Here is a 25,945-nt window from a genome sequence, read left to right as displayed (position 1 = left end):
TTAGCAGGCTGTGCTCAGCACAACTACAGCAGGAGCAAAGGGAAAGTAACAGAGGCTGAGGAGCTGGGACAGCAGGGGGCAGGTTTCTGAGGACATTGAGGAGGAGGACCATCACCCTCCAAATGGCAGATGTGACAAACTAGGCAGGACATCATTAACTCCCAGGTCCACTGGATGTGAGCTGGGAGCAGAGATCACTCGTTGCCTGTAAAATTGTTGTTGCACAGAAGCCAAGCAATTCCTATTTATTCCTGGAAGCAAATGCAGCTCTTGTTTGCTTTATTTACTCTGGGTTTTGTGTTGGTCAATAAAAGTTAATGTTCTTCACTGTTTGAGGGTTTTTCAGCATGGGATGCTCCCACATTGGACCACGATAAGATGATATCAGCTACACTGGGCAGTAGGGAAGGAGAGCCTTCCCTAATTCAGGGTTTAAACATGGAATGGCACTGAGGACACCTTGTTTAGAGCCTGCTTTGTGGCATTTCTCCCAGAGCAGCCCCTTTAAAGGCCCAGTAACCTGTAAATAATTCTGTACAGGGCCAAAGTCAGCCCATTAGCATCTAAATTGTAAATGGGGTCTTGCAATAATGGTGTAGGATTCTGGTTTGAATACAGGGAGCTTCCCATCAGAACAACTGCTCTGAGCTTCATCTGTTTGCTTGGGGATGGTTTCAGGTTCTCTCCCTCCATCATTGCCCCTAATGACTGCCCCCTTCTCTGAAGGGAAATGGGAAGCTGCTAAAAACATTACCTCCTTTGTAGTCAGCCTGGGCCTGTACAAACATGTCTCCGCTGTTACAACAGCAGCATCAGTGACGTGCCCTGTCTATCAAGAGGAGCTGGGGAGCGAAAGTGAATGTACTCTTTGGTATTAGTGAGTCACAGATGGAACTTTGAGTTCACTTTCTTCCAAATCTGATGCTTCTTACCATGGCCCAAGAAAATGATGCCAACCTGATTACTTTTGCATGACATGGCATTAATGGTCCTTTCACTACACTCTGACTGGAGATCCTGGGAAATCTCACACCCAGTCAGCATTTCCCCACCCCGCTACTGTCCTATCACAGCTGCCCATTCTGAGACTATTTCAACTTAGATTTTATCAGTGATAATGGGAACTGCAGATGCTGGAGAATCTAAGATAATAAAATGTGAGGCTGGATGAACACAGCAGGCCAAGCAGCATCTCAGAAGCACAAAAGCTGTCATTTCGGGCCTAGACCCTTCATCAGAGAGGGGGATGGGGAGAGGGTTCTGGAATAAATAGGGAGAGAGGGGGAGGCGGACCGAAGATGGAGAGTAAAGAAGATAGGTGGAGAGGGTGTAGGTGGGGAGGTAGGGAGGGGATAGGTCAGTCCAGGGAAGACGGACAGGTCAAGGAGGTGGGATGAGGTTAGTGGGTAAGAGATGGGGGTGCAGCTTGGGGTGGGAGGAAGGGATGGGTGAGAGGAAGAACAGGTTAGGGAGGCAGAGACAGGTTGGACTGGTTTTGGGATGCAGTGGGTGGAGGGGACGAACTGGGCTGGTTTAGGGATGCAGTGGGGGAAGGGGAGGTTTTGAAGCTGGTGAAGTCCACATTGATACCATTAGGCTGCAGGTTCCCAAGCGGAATATGAGTTCCTGCAACCTTCGGGTGGCATCATTGTGGCACTGCAGGAGGCCCATGATGGACATGTCATCTAAAGAATGGGAGGGGGAGTGGAAATGGTTTGCGACTGGGAGGTGCAGTTGTTTGTTGCGAACTGAGCGGATGTGTTCTGCAAAGCGGTCCCCAAGCCTCCGCTTGGTTTCCCCAATGTAGAGGAAGCCACACCGGGTACAGTGGATGCAGTATACCACATTGGCAGATGTGCAGGTGAACCTCTGCTTAATGTGGAATGTCATCTTGGGGCCTGGGATAGGGGTGAGGGAGGAGGTGTGGGGGCAAGTGTAGCATTTCCTGCGGTTGCAGGGGAAGGTGCCGGGTGTGGTGGGGTTGGAGGGCAGTGTGGAGCAAACAAGGGAGTCACGGAGAGTGTGGTCTCTCCGGAAAGCAGACAAGGGTGGGGATGGAAAAATGTCTTGGGTGGTGGGGTCGGATTGTAGATGGCGGAAGTATCGGAGGATGATGCGTTGTATCCGGAGGTTGGTGGGGTGGTGTGTGAGAACGAGGGGGATTAGATTTTAAAGTGTTCGTCGATTGTCCTGAGCAGACTGAGCTAAAACGAGCAAATTTGTCTGCTTTTCAATTCGAATGAATGTTTCCGAACATGCTCATGCACACACATAGTTTCGGATGCTTGATGAAACAGTAATGCAGATCTGGCTGTATTACTTAGGATAATCAAAGCAGAAATGGGCTAAGAACCACTGAAAAACAGAGGGAGAGAGAGCTGACCTACATTACCACTGGGTGTAATAAAGGGAGGAAGGTTCAGCTGCACCTGTGCAATGTAACTGATCAATAGGAGGCATCAGGTTCAGTAAACACCACTTACCAATCACAAGTTTGCAGTCACCATATTCACTGCTTTCCCTTATTTAGCTGTCAACACATGACATTGAATTGAAATCCAGTAAAGGCTGGCTTATTTTTAATCAATAATTTTCCTTCTTTTTTATTATGTGATTTATGACGTTGAATTCCAGTGCAGAGAATTCCTGGGAAGCTGGGAGTGTATTGGTCAGAAGAGCTCAACACTGGCAACTTTGGAATCTGATCCAGCTGCTGCGTGAGGCTTCAGAATAGCAGCTGCTCCCAGGCTGATCCTGCACCTACTGGGTGACTAATAGCATTCCAGACGCATCGGCTGTACTCTGTACGTACATGTCCTCGGTCTGGTCTCTGTCAATTGCAGTTACACACAGACAGCTTGGCCTAGCAGCACGGTCCCAGTGACCCATTGGATTCAATCCCTTTCATCTGGTTCCCTGCGTCTCTCCTGTAAATACACCCCGTTTCCCTCCTATTTCTTTGGAGGCACTCGTCAAATGAGAGAATAAAGTTGGCAGCGAATAGTGTTGGAGAGTCAGAGGATTTGGGCGCAGGACTTGGCTACACCAACTTTGAGCACGTCAGTTGTGTCCGCTAACTTCTTTAAAGTGACAGGCTCGGGGCCAGGAGCCAGTCAGTACCGTTTGGTGGGACTGCAGCCTGGTCACTTCGAAAGCAGCTGTCACCATGAAGAAGCAGAGCAGGCCCTTTGGTACCAGGACACCTGCTGAGAAAGGAGCTGGTGACATGTCTACGCACACATCAGGTGCCGGCCCAGCAGGAGGGGAGGCCCAGATTGGAACAAGGTAATCTGAGCAAAACCATCCACAACAATAGCTTTTCATAACGTGGAGAAGTGCACGAAACATCCAGAGCTTTAATCCGTAAAAACTGAGAAGATGGGGAATGTGCAAAAGTGAAACGCTGTCAATTTGATGGCACCCGGTGCTACAAATAATGCCCGTGGGGTGGGGTGTGTGTGGTGTCGCACGGATAGAATCAAAATTACCTCTGAGATTGGGAAACATAGAGAGGTGAGGTCAGTGCCTGACACAGTCCATCTGGAAGCCCTGTGGATATTCCAGAAAAGCTGTGAATCTTTACAAGTTGAATCAATTTGTATTTGAATGATTTCAGTAATTCACAAGCGTCTCACAATATAATTCTGTCATCTAATGTTCATTATCCAGAAGTTATCTTTTGCTTTTCTCCAGAATATGAGTTAATTTTGAAAGAGTTCTGTCTTATAAGTCTTATCACGGTCACTGAAATAGAATACATAAACACTGTACATTGTAGTGGCATGCGATTTTAAGTGCTATGTATTCGGAAGAAGCCCAATGAAATCTCGTGCCTGGGCATTTTTACAACGTCCCACACAGAACAGCAGAGAGGAAGAGGTTGTTGCAAAGTTGTCCAACTCGTTTGTGTTTCATTTCGAATACACACAATAACGAGCATCAAAACGCTGAAACCTCTGACACTTAGATTTTAACATCGCACCTTCAATGTGGATCTCGCCAAATTGGAAGCTCATCAATTACTGAGAGCTTTTATTGAACAAATCTCACCTACACTCAGCTGTACAAGAAGAAACCAGTTCTTCCAATTATAAAACATCCTTCTTGCTTTTTCTTAGCTAGTATAATCTCTTGCAGCAGCTCAATTATAATTGCAACATTTAAAAAAAAGTCCAGCCAGTCTCATTGCATGGAATGACATGCCACTACAATGTACACTGTTTATGTATTCTATTTCAGTGACCATGATAAGGCTTATAAGACAGAACTCTTTCAAAATTAACTCATTTTCTGGAGAAAAGCAAAAGATAACTTCTGGATAATGAACATTAGATGACAGAATTATATTGTGAGACGCTTGTGAATTACTGAAATCATTCAACAATAATAATATTAAAATAATTTGCACAATTTTAATCAACTTATTCAAATAATGAATGCGCACGCACACACACACACCCTAACTGTTCACAACAAAGATTCTAAACCCAAAAAAAGGGATATTTTAAAAAAAGGAATAAGTAAGAAAAATATACACGTGTATAATAAAACAACGGTTGCATTTTAAATGTTTTTTGACTAAGCAGCACTGTGGGATATTGTGTGGGTGTGAAACATGTTATATAAATGCAAGTGTTTTTACGGCTTCCGTTTTGGATCGAATGAGCCCCTAGAAAGTGGAATAATAATTTATTTTTGCTATCCATTTGTTGCCGCAGACACTAAGGCTAAACGCCAATGCTACCTATTGATTAGTTAGCTTTGATAAAGTGGATCCAGAAAATGGAAATTGTAGCATGAATAGTGAGGTGTTCTGGCCAACGTGAGTGCTAATGCACTTGGACTGCAAACCGGAGGATGCTGTGTTGTTGCTGCCCTTACCTGGACCTTTAGTTTCTGATCTCTAACAAGCAGAGATCTCGGTGCAATCGTTCCCTTCCACATAGTGAGGAGAGGGAAAGACAGTATGAGACTGTACCTTCATGCAATGAGCAACACAAAGATTTCAACAAAGGCTTGTTGATAGACTCTAGGCCATCAATAGGAGTAACAGCATAACACATTCAGGGAAAGTAAAGGTTCTGGGTGGATGAACCAAAAACGATAGCTTTACTTAAACTTCTGCTGATCACAGACCTCTGCTTAAACTCTAAAATGCAGCCCATTGACAAGGCTGCTGGTTCATGCTTCCTCATTAAAAAAAATCAGACATGAGTCGCAGAATGTGATACTCCCAGAGGTTACAAGTTCTAGGGAGAAGGACCCTGACCCACTTCATTGCTTTAAGCCGGTAAGCTTGTTCATGAGCTGTAGCCAGGTTTTGATGGAACATGAACTGCAGGTGCTGTTTAAAAAAACAAAAAAATCACCCAAGTTCAGAAAACAATTCAAAGTAATTTATGTAACTACATTTCAATGTTAAATTGATAAGTTTGATTTAGTTGTGATCATGTTTCTGACAAATTATGATTAAGACCAAATATAGACGGTTACAATGTATTCCTTTGAAGAAAAAAGACTTGCATTCATGTATATTTTAACAATTTTAACCTAATTTTATGAATCTTAAAAATAATTTTGAGATTTCAATCAAACTAATACAATTGAGCAGAAGTGTAAGAATTTGGATTAAAAATCGGGTTTGGAGTTTTTGAATTTATTTTACCTTCTCAAGCTGTGGTAAAAAAGTTTAGTCCTTCTGATACATACAGTTAGTTCACAAGTTGTTTAGGTATTTGTTTCTGCTTTTGATGCATTTATGTTTAATGTTTCAATGCACTTACACAAGCTGCAATTTATTCGCGCCAGTAATGAGGACCCAGCTCTGTATATAAAGCAGACAGGTTTTGTTGCTGGAGTGGAATCTGTTTACGAATGACAGAAAGACTTGAGAGCTGTAGGCTGTGTTGTTAAAGCCGGGAGGTTTAGCCAGCTTCAAAGTTTAGTTACAGTGAGAAACTGTTTATGGTGTCAATGTTATAAAAGACATATTTTTCAAAAGGAACATTAGTAGAGTCCCTCAAAATTCTTGTCAAAGGTTAAACCTTCATGTGTGTGTTTTTTTTCTTATCACTTGTCCTCATTTTCTGTAAAGTACTGTTGGATTTTTCTGTCTGAAAGGGTTGTGAACAAATGTAAGTTCTCATTAAATGTGGAAACAAGGCAGTTTCTGTGCCAAAATATTCAGTTTTGAAACCTATCTTAAAGCTGCAGATAGCTTGTTTCACACAAAAGCTCCCTGAAACAGCGAGACTCATCTGTTTAACTGGTATTGCCAATTGTTGCTGGTTTGTTGACATGGAATGTACAATGAAGGAAAAGATTCTCACTTTCATCATCAAAAGGAAGAAAGCATGTCAGTCCCACACCTGCGTGTACTTTACTGTCTCTAATAAAGACGTGTATATGGTCAGGAAAGAATGGACAAAGCATTTCAAAACTGGGCGGACTTAACCTAAGTATTTTTCAGTTGTTGGAAATCAGCTCTGGCATGTGTCTGTCATTACATGGTTCTATTTGTGAGTTATTGTAACTACAACTGCCCTGTGTCACAGTGAAACAATTCTCAGTGCTTTGTCTGTGCTTACTGAATAACCTGATTCAGGAAGTGGACATGCCATTGGAACACAAGGTAAATCATCTCACTTTAGACTGAACTTCTGGTAAGTTGTAATGGGAATAAATGATCTTTGGAGAGAATTACTGGGAGGATGTGAAAACCCTATTTCCCTCACCTCATGTCAATGTGTAACAAAGTTTTTAAACCATGGTAACTTACGGTAAAGATACAGTTACTTTTCTGGCAAAATCATTTAAAAACATATAAACAATCAAATGAAGGCTGCAAATCGTGCATTGTACATATCCCGCATTTCTAAATGAAGCAAAACCTCCTTTCAATTTCAACATGTTTTGTTACTTTTGAAAAGGCTGTACCAGTTTGGGATGTACCCTATACTAATCTGAAAATGCAAATCCATTGAAACTATATATTCAAAAATGTCAGAGTAATTTGCCACTGTCGACCTTTTTGTGAATCTTAGCTAAAGTCCTGCAGAAAATTATTGTTTCGTGAAAGTAATGTTTATTTTGTTGATGAATTCAGTCTCTTTCCTTTGAGCTGTCGAACTGGTAAATACTACTCATTGTATCACAAGCGCGAATATTGAAAGACCATCAGAAGTGTGCAGTTGATTGTAGTGCCTAATCTAGTGTATGATAATTCTAGCGAAAATCATAGAAGAACTTCATCAGATCTGCTCACTGCTCCCCTGTGATTAGTCCTCCAGTGTAATCAATAGCATTTAATGCATAGTTAACACTGCACCACAAAACCCACAACCTCTGCAATTATTCTCCTTAAATTGGCTAATATTGCCCATTGGTCTTTATTTAAAGTTGCAGGAGTCAGAGTTTGAATGTGTGTCTGTTTGCAGGGAGTATGTTTTTATATCACTGATGGTAAGGAAGCTCAGTTCTTTGAACCCCAGTCTATTCTGGTTTCCATCATATCACATTATTTACTTCTATTCAATACATCCTTTAATCTTCACATATAATACTTTGGTGACAGTGTATACAGTTCATGACATTGCTGATTGTGAAATGGTATGAAAAATTCTACAAGGCGCAAGGCTGTGCTACAGTATGTATTTCAGTATCTCCATGATATCTAGAAAAGTCTTTGTTACAGTAATTTGGACTTTTGATGCAGCAGACATCTCGGTTAAACTGTGCATGAAGAATTTGGATGAAAATTTTACTAAAATAAATTTTGAATTTTAAACAATTGCAGCTGCCAACTTGTTAAGTCACGGAACTCCAGGTGATTGAGGACCTTCCAGTTTACTGGTCATTTAATGTTCTGTCAAATTGAGCTGTTACATTTTGCTCTGCTGGAAATTACCAACTCAAAGACACAACCTAGAAAAAAACACCTCTAAATTTCTTCTGTCCTTTTAAATTTGCAGGATCGTTTTATTAACATCAAACATCAAAACTGGATTAGGGCCACCTCCTTCCCACTTCCCATTAGAATTTAAAGTTAAGGCATCAATATTAACATCAATAAAACTACTCAGACTTACTGAGAAATTACTTATCCAGCAGATGAGAAATCATGAACATATATATGTTAACTGCTGACTTATCAAGAAGCTTATGTGATGAACATTTTCATAAATTGGGTGTCCAGAAAATCTTCAAATAGTTTATATCTATCGATTTTTTTTTTTTTACTTTTAACCGAAAGAGTGAATGATTAAAACTTATATCCAAACTATCTCATTTTGTCTACCATTCACTTTCTTCAACTATCAGACAGAATAACAAAAAGTGAGGGTAAAGAAAAGGAATATGCTTTTTAAAAATTTATTTGGTACTTCAGCGAAGGTTACTTTCCTTAACAAAATGTTTTGTATATTACAGGTTTACACATCCTTTAGATGCAGTATTTATTCTGAATCTTATTCCAGGCTGTGTTCAAAATGCTTTAATCTGTCTTGAAATGCTCCTACATTTTTGATAAATGTGCAATGGGTATTTATTCTTGATTACACACATGAGAACTGCATAATGAATTATGGTGTGAGATAGTCTCTTTCATAGCAAAGCTGATATTGCATTCCAGATCTCATGAAAAGGGAGAGCTCAGAATGAAAACACATGCATATTTAGATTAGAGGCCCTGAGTACACTTCAACAGGATTATATTTACAACATGCTTTGTCAACGATCAGAAAAAAGCTGCAAAATCTCTTCTATAAAATCAGAAATCTTATGTTAATCTTTGCTAAAAGACATGTTAGATATTTGAAACTTGTCCGAGAGGAAATTACAAATATTATTGTTGATTATAACATATATTATTGAGTGCCAAGTGTAGGTCTTTAGTCACACCGTCCTCCAGGAAGAAAACATGGAAGATCTGGCCCACATAAACCTTTTTGTTTATTTATAGCCAAAATGTGCCTATATAAAAAAGCATGCACACACCATACATCTGTGTTAACGTGAATGCAAAGTGTGTGTGTATATCATGTGTATATATCAGAGTATATGCGTGTGTAAATGTATTTATAAATGTATACCTCAATGCTTGAATGTTTGAACAAACCACATTTACACTGCTGCATGTTAAATGTAAGGCTTTGTGTGGGTGAGCTTAGGTAGCAGGATATGTGTTTGTGATTACTAGTGCTCGAACAGACCTCCTGATATATGAAAAATCATACGGACAAAATTCTATTCCCATCATGTTGAAAAACGGTTAGGAACCTATAAATAACTAAACCGTTATCATGTGCCCTCTATCATTTTAGATTTTAATTCTGCGAGTATCATACACACTAATAAACCAAATGATCTTTCAGGGTTTTTGGAAGTTTTGGAGATGGTATATTTGGTGTTTGTTGTGGAGTGAGTGAGCAATGAGTTGAAAATTGTGTTGAAGAAACTGCAGTTTGCAGATCAAGTCACTGTTGAACTGAGCTTTCACATTTAATATGCTGCGTCCTCCACACCAGATTTATTGCTGCCCAAAAGTTATCAGTCAGCAGTTTTGTGCGCTCTCCGTCCTTCCCATCCACTTTGCACCCTGAATACCACGCTCAGAGAGCAAACGCTTCAAAAATAGAAAAGTTTCTCGTTCTTACGCTCTTCGTGGTAACATATCATCAGGGATCCTGCAATATGCCCTGCTGTACCTCGGGTCTGTGTATTTCTTTTCACAATTAAACCGTTTCTAAGATTTGTTGGTCCGTGCATTATTACAGAATATTGTGCTGTCTGAAACTAATTCGCTGTGAATTTTCAGACTCATGCCAGTCTGGAAATGTCCATTATTCTCTTGCCAACAAAGCACTCTGTTCTTTCTGTCAAAAATATGCTTTAATAGTAAGCTGGAAAAGCGATAATATACTTTTTTAAAAAAATCTTGTAGAATTCAAGTTACTAAATGAATAAACTAATTGTAATAAAATATCTTCCACTAAATGTGTCATTTGAAAATGTCTGCAGCCTCGGTTAAGTAGTTTACATTTACATTGACAGTGAAGGTCAATCCACGGTTCAATCATTGTATTAATTAATTAAAATGAGACATTTTAAGTTTGTATGTTCCACTGAGAGCAGAAAAATAATTGATTTCTTTCCAGAAATTGCTTTTTTTTGAACTTTTTTCACAGTAGAATGGAATTTTAATTTAGATGATAAGCGGAACAGAGATTCTCAAAGCTAATATCCTCACATTTGCCAAGAATATTAATATAACATGTAATAAAGTGAAAGACAATTTTAACGCAAAAAAGATTTGATGGATTGCTTTTGGAAATCCAGTCGAATATACCCCGTGGTCACATGGGGGACGGCTGAAGAGGAAAATGAAATGTAGACGCTGTTTACCGTGGATCGAGTCTGTCCGTTCTCTTAGCTCACGACATTACAAAATTAATTCACTTCCTTTAAAAACCTACATTGACCCACAATCAAAAGATTCTAAAGGGAATTGACTGAGTAGATGTAGGAATGACATTTTCTCATGCGGGGCGATCTAGAATGAGAGGTCACAGCTTGAGAGAAAAGGGGCAGCAGATTTAAAACTAAGATAAAGAGAAATTACTTCTCAAAGGGTCATGAATCTGTGAAATTCACTCCCCCAGAGTGCAGTGGATGCTGGGATACTGATTAAACCTAAGGAGGAAGAAGACAGATTTTTAATTAGCGATGGGTTGAAGGATTATGGGGAGAGGGCAGAAAAGTGGAGTTGAGGCTGAAATGAGATCAACTATGATCGTCTTAAATAACGGAGCAGGCTCGAGGGGCTGAATGGTCTCCTGGTTCTATGTTCTCATGATCTGAAAGAAGTGTTGATTGTATTGTGATATAGACTGATTTATAAGAATTTGGAAATATTGTCATACCGAATGAAAAGCAAGTCTAGTTCTGTGTTTGGCACACTGCTGTGAATCAAAAGCAATTTTCTAACAGAAACATAGACGTCCTCACTTGTGAATCAATGGTTGTGTGCTCATGTAGTCCAATATGTACACAGTCTTGTATTCATGTGCGTACACACTGGGTAGAACCATTTTAGTGACATTTCTTGTCTAATGGTGAGTGCACATGTTTGTTGGGAGGAACTATTTTTGGTCGCGTACAGTGGATCATGCTTTCCCTATACCAGAGACTGGAACAAGATTGAAACCATCCTGATAAAATATATATGTGGTTACGCTTGTCATTAAATTGTTAAAGAGAAACACACTATCCCACTTGCCCAGTAAATTGCTGGAGCCCCTTAGTCCTTGATCCTTCCTCATCTTACTGACGAGTTTGAGCTTATTGTGGGTTTTTTTTTCCTAGTAATTTCCGAACAAATATGCACCACATGCACATATGTTTCTCCGCTTTACAAATTAATTATTTCTGGATGAGATAAAAATAATTTTGAGAGTTTGTTTTCTCTCTTTCCTGAGGGCAGTGTCTCCCTCAGGAACTTTACTGATGTTGTTTAAAATCGCATAGTAGGTTTGTTTAGTGAAGTCAACATTTCTTGCTGGATCTGTGTGAGGTCTTAGGAATGGCGCCCGGTAATTACTCAGAACACATATCGCAAAAGAAATGCTGTGCCTGTAAAAGTGTGAGCGGCGCGCTTTGGAGTGAGTCTTCGGGATGGAATTAACCTCCCGCACCACCACACCACCCCTTCCCCCTCCTCTTTGATGAGTTGATCTGATGATGGGAGGACGATGCGGAATCCTTATAAAGTAAGGAGAATGTGTTCCTTTATAAGGTCGGCCTGGCCTCAGTGTTTGGGTGTGCCAGACATTTGGCTGAGCCAGCAAACATGATTTCGTTGCTGCCATTTTCCTCATTGACCTCCCTCTCCGGTTTCGGGATGAATAACCAAATGTCTGATTGAAGCCAGCTTCTTGGAGTTGTTTATCACGGGCAGTTGCTCATTCGTGTATGATTGATTTCTGTGCGTTCTCTGGTCTTTGTCAATAAATAATTTAAATTTGTAACATAATTTTGATGAACACTTGGGTCAATATTTAACGAATATATATAAACCATACAGTCATCAAATGACTGTGGAGCCAGGGAGAATGAACAATGGAGATTCTAATTACTGCTGCAATGTTTTCTTATTACAAAAATGATTTTTAATGGTGTTACAATAGAAGAGATCCAGATGGTTTAATCTAAAATGCTAAGCAGAAGAAACTTGTATTTCTTTAGGATCTCAGATGACCAGAGGATATTCTAAAGAATTTTTGAAATATAGTGTCTGTTAACATTAGGGGAATGAAGCAGCTAATTTGTACACAGTAAGTTGTTTAACAATGGATAACCAGTCCTTAGCAACATTAACAGGAGAACAGGACGTGGGGAGAGCTCCCCCTTAGTCTTTCTCAAATAGTGCCAGGACAGTTTTCTCTCCATCTGAAGGGGCAGTTTACTGTCTCATTCGGAAGATGGTGACAATGCTGCAGACCCTTAGCTCTGCAGTAGGTTCACAGCCAAAACTCTGTGCTCATGTTTCTGGGGGTGAGACTTGAACCCTCAGTCTTCAGATTTAGGAGGAGAGCACTGCCACTGACCTCTGGCTGACACCATCTTACACTCTCACCGTGGAATATATTTCACCAGTATATTCTGTGTTGGGTAAAGCAGGATCCCTGCACATGTTTACCCTGGGTTAAGAGTGGCAAATCAGCTAAATCTGTGCTGCACAGAACAAGCTCTCCCATAGACACTGTCCATTCATTCCATGGAAATTAGAATCTATTCTGTGAAACAGTAATATGTAACAGGAAATTTCTTTTTAAGGAAACATATCATTTCACTGGAGGCAGTTCAGAGAAGATTCACAAGGATGAACGGCACGAACTGTTCCCTCTGGGACACCCTGGTCCACATTTCCTTCACCCCCAACAGCAACTTACCCTGTAACTGGTGAAGGTGCAACAGCTGCCCATTTACCCCCTCCCTCCCCAGTATCCAAGGGCACAAACAGACCTTCCAGGTGAAGCAACACTTCACCTGTACTTCCCAGAATCTAGTCCACTGCATTCGCTGCTCACAACGTGGTCTCCTCTACACTGGGGAAACGAAGCATAGACTTGGTGACCACTTTGCAGAACACCTACGTTCTCACTCAAAAAAGACCCTGAGCTACCTGTTGCCTGCCACTTTAATGCACCACCCTGCTCCCTGGCCAATATCTCTGTCTCTGGCTTGCTGATCTGTTCCACTGAAGCCCAACGCAAGCTGGAGGAACAACACCTCCTTTTCCGCTTAGGGACCCTACAGCCCTCCAGACTCAATACTGACTTCAATAATTTTAGGGCCGAAACTCCCCCATGTCCCAGCCCCCACCCCACACAACAGGCCTTGTTACCACATAGCCTGCCATTACACATACCCCCTGTGAGTCACTAACAGTCCCCAATAACAACTATTCACCCTCCGGCCTGATCATTAACAACCCCTTTGTCTGTCCAACTGTCTTTCTCTCTCTTTGGGCCCTATCCTTTCGTTTCCTCCTTACCCCATCCACCTCCCTATTTTCTGCATATAAACTGACGTTTTCCGATCCACCATCAGTTCTGAGGAAGGGTCGCTGACCTGAAACGTTAACTCTGTTTCTCCTTCACAGATGCTGCCAGACCTGCTGAGCTTTTCCAGCACTTTATTTTTCTTCCTGATTTACAGCATCCGCTGTTCTTTGGTTTTCACTAGGATGATCCCTGGGATGGAGGGATTGTCTTATGCGCAAATTCTAAACAGGTTGGGACTGTACTCACTGGGGTTTAGAAAAGAGAGATGATTTTGGTAATAAGGCTCCTTATGGGGTTGGACAGGGTAAATGGTGAGAGGAAGCTTCCCCTCATGGGAGAGTCTAGGACCGGGGGCATCGTCTCAGAATAAAGGGGTGGCAATTTAAGACTGAGATGAGGAGGAATTTCTTCTCTGAGGGTTGTGACCCTTTTGGAACTGCTGGCCACAGAGATCTGGGGGAGCAGAGTCCTTCTGTATATTTAAGGCTGAGATAGATTTTTGATCAGTCAGGGAATTGAGGGTTATGGGGAAATGGCAGGAAGGCGAATGTGAATATTGGACCAGCCATGATTCCTGTTGAATGGAAGAGCAGACTGAAAGGCTTGAATGGTGTACTCATGTTCCTATTTCTTACAGAAATGCAGGGGGTGGAGAATTCTTGGGAGGAACAAGTGCATTTGTAGCTATTGTTCCTGTAGTGTTCATTGAGGGCTTCCCTCACATCACGATGAAGTTTAAATCTAATACCTAATAAATAATTGATTACGCATGAGGAATAACCAATAACCCAAGGTAATAGAAGGAGACATTGATTTGATTTTTTAAAAGTTCGGTCTCTCAGTTCCTTCTACACTTGTTTGAGATCCCTTGCTGATTTGTATGTGTCGAGGGAGGGAGTCTCACACACACACACAGGTAGGTCCTGCTGAACCCTGCACATTGCCACATTTCATTTAGGGATTCCTAGTGTCTCGGGGCTTCAACGAGGATTATCCCCTGAATGAAATTGTACATCCAGATGAAATCATTTGGAGGAAAGTTTCAAGCACTGCCTCCTGGTGTGTGCTGAGAAATGAGAGTAACTGACATCTGGAAATTAACAGAGAATCATGTCTCTATTGAGAGGTAAAAATTCTGAGCAGTGATTTTTAATTTAGAAATAGCGCAATGTCTGATTTAAACTTGATAAATAAATACAACTGGTCATGACAAAGAATGAGAGATAGTAGGAACTGCAGATGCTAGAGAATCCGAGATAACAAGGTGTAGAGCTGAATGAACACAGCAGGCCAAGCAGCATCAGAGGAGCAGGAAGGCTCCTAAGATACTGCTTGGCCTGCTGTGTTCATCCAGCTCCACACCTTGTTATGACAAAGAATGATCCCAGTTTTCATCATGCATTCTCGATCAAAGTGTGTTTTTTTTAAAGATACCTATTTCATCCTTTTCCATTGAGATAATGAGCTGACAGAAACATTTTGTGCTTTTATCTCCCAAAGCTTTTTGGTTCCTTCTGTGAAAATTATTCACACAAAATCCATCAGCAGGTTCTTTTATTGAAAAATTTCTTTTGAACAGATTCATTTTATTTTACTTTTCAAAAAAGCGTTTGAAGCTTTTCATGGTTAATGACCTGATTTGAAATGTAGCAACCATTCTGGACAGAAACTGCTTTCCTGTTTGGGAGATTCTACTATAAAGAGGCATTATCTTAAACTTAGAACCATTTGGGGTAGTGGAAATCTAGAACTTGCTCCTGCAAAAGCTGCTGAGGCTGGTAATCAATAAATTTCAGACTGAGATCGATTTTCATTCGGCCCAGTGTATAAAGCAGGAATCAAAACCATTTTTCTATTTTGAGGGATTTTCTTGCGATCTTTTTTGAGGACTACTGTTTGGACTTTGAGAGCTAGTCTTTAATTTATATTTGACACACACAGAACAGAATTGGAATAATTCACCAATGTCATCATGAACTATCTGATCTCCATTAAACTGAAGCTGCAACATGTAAGAAAAACATTTGTTTCTTATTTAAATTAGTACAAGGCAAAGGCACAGATTAGCAAAAGATTCTTTTTCATATTAACTGACATGCACATGAAAACACAGCACCTTAAATGGACGGTAAGATCATTGTTCATGTATTTCCACACACAGAAAGCTGGAATGTTTTACACAGGCAGTTAAAGTCTTAAATCCTGCATCCCAGATCACAATTTCAGGTTTACGAATTAAGTTCTTGACTGTACGAACCATACATTTATTTAAGCATCGTAGCTCTTGAAATTACACAGTGATATATTGGAGATTTCATATTCATTTGTAAGGAATTTATTGCTTCAGTGATTTAAAGTTTTCATGGTTTCCTGTTATTTGTGTATTCCTTTGATGACAGGTTTAAAACTCTTGTTTTTCCCTCACAGTTCTCCCTTTCCCTCTCCCTCCTTCCAACATCCCTCTCCCTCCACATTCTCGTGTGGTGTCCTTCTCCAATTCCTCTTAAAGCTCCTTATCCAACCCACCTCTTTTCCAGTTTCTGTCATCCCCAAACCTCCTTTTATAAACTCCTCCTCCCCCATTCTCTCTCTGTCTTTGTCTTTGAATGATATCCCTAGTTTGAGTCTGAGTTTCAATTTCACGAATGACGCTGTGTCTTTCATCAGTCAGTTGTACTCTGTTTGACAATAACACGACGCACTAGCCACGGCCCGATCAGTCAAATAGCTCCATCAGCAGCAAAGACCGGGCTGTTGTTCTTGATTCCAAAGTTTGTATCAATGAGACTGCTTAAGCATTGGAGTAGGTGAAGCGACAGTTTTGGACGAGTGTATACCTCAGCCGCTAAAGTAAAGACAAACTAAGATTGTACCTTTTTTGAAATGAATTTCTGCGGGATTATTTGAACCTCTCAGAGACAGCTGGATGTTGTAAATGCTGACCAGGCAGGCTGGATATATTAATATCTCCTAACTTTGGTAGGTCACTAATGCCCAAAGAGTTTTCTAAAGATTCAATTACCAATTACCGATATCAGTTTGTAATTTATGGCCTCAGGCTACTCAAAGGAGCCAACTTCAATGCCTGATAATGGGAACTGCAGATGCTGGAGAATCTAAGATAATAAAATGTGAGGCTGGATGAACACAGCAGGCCAAGCAGCATCTCAGGAGCACAAAAGCTGACGTTTCGGGCCGAGACCCTTCATCAGAGAGAGGGATGGGGTGAGGGTTCTGGAATAAATAGGGAGAGAGGGGGAGGCGGACCGAAGATGGAGAGAAAAGAAGGTAGGTGGAGAAGAAAGTATAGGTGGGGAGGTAGGGAGGGGATAGGTCAGCAATCATGGGCCTCATGCAGTGCCACAATGATGCCACCCGAAGGTTGCAGGAACAGCAACTCATATTCCGCTTGGGAACCCTGCAGCCCAATGGTATCAATGTGGACTTCACCAGCTTCAAAATCTCCCCTTCCCCCACCACATCCCAAAACCAGCCCAGTTCGTCCCCTCCCCCCACTGCACCACACAACCAGCCCAGCTCTTCCCCTCCACCCACTGCATCCCAAAACCAGTCCAACCTGTCTCTGCCCCCCTAACCTGTTCTTCCTCTCACCCATCCCTTCCTCCCACCCCAAGCCACACCTCCATCCCCTACCTACTAACCTCATCCCACCTCCTTGACCTGTCCATCTTCCCTGGACTGATCTATCCCCTCCCTACCTCCCCACCTATACTCTCCTCTCCACCTATCTTCTTTTCTCTCCATCTTCGGTCCGCCTCCCCCTCTCTCCCTATTTATTCCAGAACCCTCACCCCACCCCCCTCTCTGATGAAGGGTCTAGGCCCGAAACATCAGCTTTTGTGCTCCTGAGATGCTGCTTGGCCTGCTGTGTTCATCCAGCCTCACATTTTATTATCTTCAATGCCTGATAACTTTGTAGTGAATTCTTAGCGAGATAATTCATTTAAAGGAGCTATGTAGTTTTAATAGCAATAATTTTTTACCAGTAATCTTTATTATTGATTTTATACAACGTATTAAAAACATTTTCATTTATTTTGAAAGAAAATAAACATGTTAATGCCCAGAGAAGTTTCCATTGGGATTTGAAGTTGTAATGTGGCAGTTCAGATCGTGTGTTCTAATTCTTGATAATTTTCAGTGTAGTTAAATTAATGCAGGGGCATTAAGAGGGCAGGAGCAGAGAGATAATGGACCTGAATGTGTAGCTGAGGGACTGGTGTCAGAAGGAAGGATTTAAATTGGTGGATCACTGGGGTATGTTTTTGGGTAAGAATAAATTGTACAGGAGGGACGGTTTGCATCTTAATAATCGGGGGACCAGCTTTCTGGCAGGCAGGTTTGCCACTGCAACACAGGTGTGTTTAAACTAAGTAATGGGGGGGAGGGGACAAACTGGAAATTTAAGAATGAAGTTAAAAGGAAAGTGAGAATAAGAGAGGTTAAGAAGGACAACAGAATCAACAGAGCAGAAAACTCAAGGGACTGTACAGTATGGGCAAGTGAAATAGGGATTGATAGGAAAGGTGAGGGGAGAAACAAATTAAAAATATTATATATGAATGCACGAAGCATAAGAAATAAGGTGGATGAGCTTGAGGCACAGTTGGAAATTGGCAGGTACAATGTTGTGGGGATAACTCAGACATGGCTTCAAGTGGACAGGGCCTGGGCAATGAATATTCAAGGCTATACGTGCTATCGAAAGGACAGAATGACGGGCAGAGGGGGTGGGGTGGCCCTGTTGGTGAGGAATGATATTCAGTCCCTTGCGAGGGGGAACATAGAATCAGGAGATGTAGACTCAGTATGGATAGAGCTGAGAAATTCTAAGGATAGAAAGACCCTAATGGGAGTTATCTACAGGCCCCCAAACAGTAGTCAGGATGCAGGGTGTAAGTTGAATCGAGAGTTGAAATTGGCCTGTCACAAAGGTATTGCTACAGTTGTTATGGGAGATTTCAACATGCGGGTAGACTGGGAGAATCAGGATGGTACTGGACCCCAAGAAAGGGAGTTTGTGGAGTGCCTCCGAGATGGATTCTTAGAACAGCTTGTACTGGAGCCTACCAGGGAGGAGGCAATTCTGGATCTGGTGTTGTGCAACAAACCGGATTTGATCAGGGACCTCAAAGTAAAGGAGCGATTAGGAGGTAGTGAGCATAATATGATAAGTTTTAATCTGCAGTTTGAGAGGGAGAAGGGAGAATCGGAAGTGTCAGTATTGCAGTTGAATAAAGGGAACTATGGAGCTATGAGGGAGGAGCTGGCCAAAGTTCAATGGTACAATACCCTGTCAGGGATGGCAGTGGAACAACAATGGCAGGTATTTCTGGATATAATGCAGAAGGTGCAGGATCAGTTCATTCCAAAGAGGAAGAAAGATCCTAAGGGGAGGCAGGGGCGGCCGTGGCTGATGAGGGAAGTTAAGGACTGTATAAAGATAAAAGAGAAGAAGTATAACATAGCAAAGATGAGTGGGAAGCCGGAGGACTGGGAAGCTTTTAAAGAGCAACAGCGGATAACTAAAAAGGCAGTACAGGGAGAAAAAATGAGCTATGAAGGAAAACTGGCCAAAAATATAAAGGAGGATAGTAAAAGCTTTTTTAGGTATGTGAAAAGAAAAAAAATGGTTACGACTAAAATTGGGCCCTTGAAGTCGGAAATGGATGAATTTATTATGGGGAACAAGGAAATGGCAGATGAGTTGAATAGGTACTTTGGATCTGTCTTCACTAGGGAAGACACAAGCAATCTCCCAGATATAATAGTGGCTGAAGGACTGAGGGTAATGGACAAACTGAAGGGTATTTATGTTAGGCAGGAAATGGTGTTGGATAGACTGTTAGGTCTGAAGGCTGATAAGTCCCCGGGACCTGATGGTGTGCATCCCAGGGTACTTAAGGAGGTGGCTCTAGAAATTGTGGACGCGTTGGTAATTATTTTCCAAGGTTCTGTAGATTTAGGATCAGTTCCTGTGGATTGGAGGGTGGCAAATGTTGTCCCACTTTTCAAGAAAGGAGGGAGAGAGGAAACAGGAAATTACAGACCAGTTAGCCTGACGTCAGTGGTGGGAAAGATGCTGGAGTCAATTATAAAAGATGAAATTACAACTCATTTGGATAGCAGTAACAGAATAGGTCAGAGTCAGTGTGGATTTACGAAGGGGAAATCGTGCTTGACTAATCTTCTGGAATTTTTTGAGAATGTATCTATGAAGATGGATAAGGGACAGCCAGTGGATGTAGTGTACCTGGACTTTCAGAAAGCCTTTGATAAAGTCCCGCATAGGAGATTGGTGAGCCAAATTAGGGCACATGGTATTGGGGGCAAAATACTGAGTTGGATTGAAAATTGGCTGGCTAACAGGAAGCAAAGAGTAGTGATAAACGGGTCCCTTTTGGAATGGCAGGCAGTGACCAGTGGGGTACCACAAGGTTCGGTGCTGGGACCGCAGCTGTTTACGATATATATTAATGATATAGACGAAGGCATTAGAAGTAATATTAGCAAATTTGCTGATGACACAAAGTTGGGTGACAGTGTGAAATGTGAGGAGGATGTTATGAGAATACAGGGTGACTTGGACAGGCTAGGTGAGTGGACGGATGCATGGCAGATGCAGTTTAATGTGGATAAATGTATGGTTCTCCACTTTGGTGGTAAGAACAGGAAGGCAGATTACTATCTCAATGGAGTCAAATTAGGTAAAGGGGAAGCACAACGAGATCTAGGTGTTCTTGTACATCAGTCAATGAAAGCAAGCATGCAGGTACAGCAGGTAGTGAAGAAAGCTAATAGCATGCTGGCCTTCATCACAAGAGGAATTGAGTATAGGAGCAAAGAGGTCCTTCTGCAGCTTTACAGGGCCCTGGTGAGACCACACCTGGAGTATTGTGTGCAGTTTTGGTCTCCCAATTTGAGGAAGGACATTCTTGCTATTGAGGGAGTGCAGTGTAGGTTCACAAGGTCAATTCCCGGAATGGCGGGACTATCATATGTTGAAAGATTGGAGCGACTGGGCTTGTATACACTTGAGTTTAGGAGGATGAGACGGGATCTGATTGAGACGTATAAGATTATTAAGGGATTGGACACTCTGGAGGCAGAAAGCACGTTTCCGCTGATGGGTGAGTCCAGGACCAGAGGACACAGTTTAAAAATAAGGGGTAGGCCATTCAGAACAGTTGAGGAAAAACTTCTTCACCCAGAGAGTGGTGAAAATATGGAATGCTCTGCCCTAGAAGGCAGTGGAGGCCAACTGTCTGGATGCTTTCAAGAAAGAGATAGACAGAGCTCTTAAAGATAGTGGAATCAAGGGTGATGGGGTTAAGGCAGGAGCAGGATACTGATTGTGGATGATCAGCCATGATCATAATGAATGGTGGTGCTGGCTCGAAGGGCCGAATGACCTATTGTCTATTGCAGGGATAGTAGGAACTGCAGATGCTGGAGAATCTGAAATAACAAGGTGTAGAGCTGGATGAACACAGCAGGGCAAGCAGCATCAGAGGAGCAGGAAGGCTGATGTTTTGGATCTAGACCCTTCTTCAGAAATGGGGGAGGGGAAGGGGCGTCTGAATAAATTGGAGGGGCTGGTGATAGCAGGTAGGCAGTAGAGTGGATAGGTTGGAGAGAAGATGGACAGATCAAGGAGGTGAGGATGAAGCCAGTAAAGGTGAGTGTAGGTAGGGAGTTGGGATGGGATTTGGTCAGTGAGGAGGTAGGGCGGGTTGGTGGGAGAAAAGACAGGTCAAAGAGACAGGGACAAGTCGGGGCGCTGATCTTGGGATGAGGTCAGGGGTGGGGAGATTTTGAAGCTTGTAAAGCCCACATTGAGACCATTGGGTTGTCTGTCTTCTCTCCACCAATCTGCTCCTCTATGCACCTTCTATCACCACCTCCCCCCCTCTCTCTATGCATTTCAGAGTCCCCTTCCCCTTCTCCATTTCTGAAGAAGGGTCTAGGCCCAAAACATCAGCTTTCCTGCTCCTCTGATGCTGCGTGGCCTGCTGTGTTCATCCAGTTCCACACCTTGTTATCTTTAAATTAATGCAATGCAATGAAGAGATCATCAAACTCAAAACTGCTGGACTCAATAATTTTAGGGACTGAGCACCTTCCCCCATGTCTGTAGCCAACCCCCACTCTCTAGCCTTGTCAACACATGGACTGCTACCATGACCAACCCATTGTCAACCACTAATGGTCCCCATTAGCAGCTATTCATTCTCCCAAGTCAACTGTTATCCAGTCCTTTGTTGTCTGAGCTTTTCTCTCTCCCTTTGGGCTCCATCTCTACCTATCATTTTATTCTTTCCCCCTCGCAGACCCCCACTCACCCCCTTCTCTTCTTTTCCCAGCTACACTCAGTTCTGAGGAAGGGTCACTGGACCCAAAACGTTAACTCTGCTTTCTCTCCACAGATGCTGCCAGACCTGCTGGGTTTTTCTAGCAATTTCTGATATTGTAGCAAAATCTGAGGGCCTGAGATTATACAAACGGTGAGCACCAGGAATGAAACAATGGACTTGCCTTCTGATAGAGATTTATCCAACTTCAGAATGTCCCAAAATGCTTTAAAGACAATTTGATAAAATGGTAATCAGGAACAGGGTAAATCATTCAGCCTCTCAGCTCTGTTTCACTATTTAACTCGATAGTGATTGATCTTCCAACTCAATATCATTTTCCCACACTATCTCTGTGCTTCTTGAACTTCTGACGTAATATGCCCATGTGATGTGGGAAATGAGGAAGATGATTCGTGGATAGCAAGTTCTGATAAACAGCGATGCGCTAACAACTCGAAATGCCACCAGGGACTGGTTGAACTGAAAGGTTTGTTACCATGATATCATTTCCATGTATAACATCGATGTCTGCTATTCCTTCTATTTTTGGAAGCAGGGAAAATATCCATATTATATTAATTAGTGTGCTGTAATGTACCCAACGAATGATAATGTCTGAGGAATATTTAATGGTCTGGACATTGGGAATAGCTCAGTCCTTTATGGGATCCTCTAGCTGCCTCTCGGAAGGGAACATTTAATGTCCCATCTGCAAAATGGGAGAGTTGGTCTGTGGAGTAACATTCTTGGACCTTACATTGTTTTTTCATATTGGCATTAAACACGAGGGGAATGGTTGGTGTAGAAATATCCCTGGTTTAGTAATTCAGAGGCTCAGACTTATTGCCTGGGGTTGGGAGGTCTCAAATGCCCCAATGCAGCTGGTGGAAGTGAAGGCCATGAAGCGATCTCCAACTGTTGTAAAGCCCCACCTTGACTCCTACTTCCGGTCATTTTTGAGAACTTAACTGTGAACAAAATGTAGGAAATGGAGAAATATATTGGCTCAGTCTTCAGATTTCGCAGACCTGCTGTTTAGAGATAACACTGAATTATAATTCATCCAGCATCAATATCACTAACTATCAAACAAAGAAACAAAGAAACCTACAGCACAGGAACAGGCCCTTCGGCCCTCCGAGCCTGCGCCGATCAAGATCCTCTGTCTAACCTGTCATCTATTTTCTAACGGTCTGTGTCCATTTGCTCCCCGCCCATCCATGTACCTGCCCAAATATATCTTAAAAGACACTAACGTGTCTGTGTCTACCACCTCTGCTGGCAACACGTTCCACGCACCCACCACCCTCTGTGTAAAGAACTTTCCACACCTATCTCCCATAAACTTTCCTCCTCTCACTTTGAACTCATGACCCCTAGTAATTGAGTCCCCCACTCTGGGGAAAAAGCTTTTTGCTATCCACCCTGTCTATACCCCTCATGATTTTGTAGACCTCAATCAGGTCCCCCCCTCAATCTCAATCACATACATTTGTATGTGTTAAAATATTTTAACACAATGAGGCTGATTTCTAGTTCTGCACATGTGGGTTAATCTCAGTTGGAGTTGATGCCCAACTTTCCAACTTGTATTTTTAGGAGAGAAGGGTCGTCAGCGCTCCCACACAGACAGAACGTGGATGGTTTTCATGTTTACGGCAATGAAGGGGTGGCAGACATTAATGACAAACATGGGGATTACAGCATGGGAACAAGCCCTTCAGCCCAAACAGTCCCTGCTAGCATTTCTATCCTGATAAGTGTAGCCTTAATCCCCATTCTCTGATCCCCTTATTTCAGAGACAGTCAGCCACCATTGCAAACCAGCCTTGAAAACTGAGGTGGTCCCTACTTCCAGCAAATCCATACCACAGCATCATTACCATCCGTGTAAAGCAATTTCTCCTGTCTTATGTCCAAAACATCTAGCCTTATTCTAACATCTCTACCACTGGGAATAGCAGTGGCATTTATATATATTGCATGGGAAGTAAACCGGAAACAGAGAAATGAAATCAAAAAGCAGAGAGTTTGTGTAAATACTTATGAAAGCAAGCTTCAAAATCTCCCCTCCCCATACCACATCCCAAAACCAGCCCAGCCCAGCCCAGCCCGGCCTCCCTAACCTGTCCTTCCTAACAACTATCCCCTCCTCCCACCTCAAGCCCCACCCCATCACCGACCTACTAACCTCATCCTGCCCCCTTGACCTGTCCGTCCTCCCTGGACTGACCTATCTGCTCCCTACCTCCCCACCTACACTCACCTTTACTGGTTCCATCCCCGCCTCTTTGACCAGTCTGTCTCCTCTCCATCTATCTTCTCCTCTATCCATCTTCTATTCGCCTCCCTATCTCTCCCTATTTATTTCAGAACCTCCTTCTCCTCCCCCATTTCTGAAGAAGGGTCTAGGCCTGAAATGTCAACTTTCCTGCACATCCTCTGATGCTGCTTGGCCTGCTGTGTTTATCCAGCTCTGCACCTTGTTATCTCAGATTCTCCAGCATCTGTAGTTCCTACTATCTCTGAAATTGTCCCCGCTGTCTGGTCCAATCCACTCTTCAACTTCAGAAATCAGCGTGTGTGTGTGTGTATGTGTTGTGTTTGTGTGAGAGACTGAGAGTGTATGTGTGTGTGAGAGTGTGTGTGTGTGTGTGTGTGTGTGGAACTGACGGAGCACCGCACTGTCGGAGGGTCAGTGCTGAGGGAGCGCCGCACTGTCGGAGGGTCGGTGCTGAGGGAGCGGGCACTCTCTGAGGGTCAGTGCTGACGGAGCACTGCACTGTCTGAGGGTCAACTTACTGAACATCTCCTAAAGAGACAGTCCCTTATACGTGGTATCAGCCTCGTGAACCTCCTCCAGACTACCTTCAATGCTAATCTATCCCTCCTTAGATGATGGACCGAAAGCTGTCGACAATAGTGTAGCTATGGTCTGACTGGTGCATTGCACAGTTTTAGCAAAACTTCCCTACTTTTACATTCCATTTATCTTGAAATGAAGACTAAGTCCCTGCCAATGAACCACTGAACTGGGATACCTGCTTCCTGTGACTCATAGACAAAGACGGCCAAATCTCCCCTTTCTGTTTCCTGAAGTCTTTCTCCATTCAAATGATGCTAGTCATCTGCCTATTTTCCCTCCCTTTTATAAGTCTTTGACATTTTCCTGCCAAAATGTCAGGTGTGTGATCTCATGAGCCCACTCAGGCTCTGCTCAGTCACTGCATTTATATCCTCAGTCCTCTTTTTAAATATAACACGTCAGAATTGTAAGTTTGGTATATCCATGAATATTCAGAGGCCCATCGTTATCATTGAGTTTTTGATGTCTTCAGATGATAAAAGGCCATTTATAAATACAAAACCTTCTTCCAGCTTCCCTGAACTCAGTTCTTCATCTCTTCTACTCCATTGAAAACCTGCCCAATTCTCATTGTCTCCACTCGGGCTGGACACAGAACTTTACACACATTCAAATCACTCACTAACAATTCTGGGCCAAGTAGCCACATGGCCCTCCAGGTTAAGGGACCAACGGAGCTGCTGTCCAAGATCTATTGGTACTTTCAGGGAAAGAGGGACAAATGGAAACAAGACAAAGACAAAGATGAAGGGATATATTGCTGTTTGATTTAAAATACATGCTGATAATTGTAAACACTACTGAAGCAGTTTCTCCTTTAACCTCAATCATACTTTTTCATATTTTTGTAAAATTGGGGGAAAGTGCCTTCTTGCGCCAACAATTGAAAGGAGCCAATAAATCAAAACACATTTGGAAGAATGGTTGAGAACAGTAATCAGGAAATAGAGCTCAGTTTGTTGATCTGGTCAGGCCTGCAGGGTTTCACATTCACCATCAGCTTTCATGATTAATGGTATGTGACAGTGTGGGCTGATTCAATCGATGTGAAATACAAACCGTCACAGTAAATGTAGATTAGCCGCTTATAATGAGTTGGTTTTGGTTTTATTCTCCATAAATCATTACTGAATTTCAATCCC

General features: G+C 42.3%; 1 protein-coding gene across 2 annotated transcripts in view; it reads left to right on the top strand.

Annotated features, from left to right (window-relative positions):
- Nucleotides 1-2,869: 2,869 nt before the first annotated feature.
- rbm20 (RNA binding motif protein 20) overlaps nt 2,870-25,945 on the top strand; it is a 242,159-nt gene continuing 219,083 nt past the window's right edge. For both annotated transcript variants that reach the window (XM_059652899.1, XM_059652898.1), the window contains exon 1: nt 2,870-3,285. In XM_059652899.1, coding sequence (XP_059508882.1) covers nt 3,167-3,285 — 119 coding nt within the window. In that variant the 5' untranslated portion in view covers nt 2,870-3,166. The remainder of the gene's footprint in view (nt 3,286-25,945) is intronic.

Source organism: Stegostoma tigrinum, chromosome 20 (assembly GCF_030684315.1).
Source record: "Stegostoma tigrinum isolate sSteTig4 chromosome 20, sSteTig4.hap1, whole genome shotgun sequence".
Classification (NCBI taxonomy): Eukaryota; Metazoa; Chordata; class Chondrichthyes; order Orectolobiformes; family Stegostomatidae; genus Stegostoma; species Stegostoma tigrinum.
The sequence above is the reverse complement of the archived record's forward strand: the minus strand, read 5'-3'. Positions and strand labels throughout refer to the sequence as shown.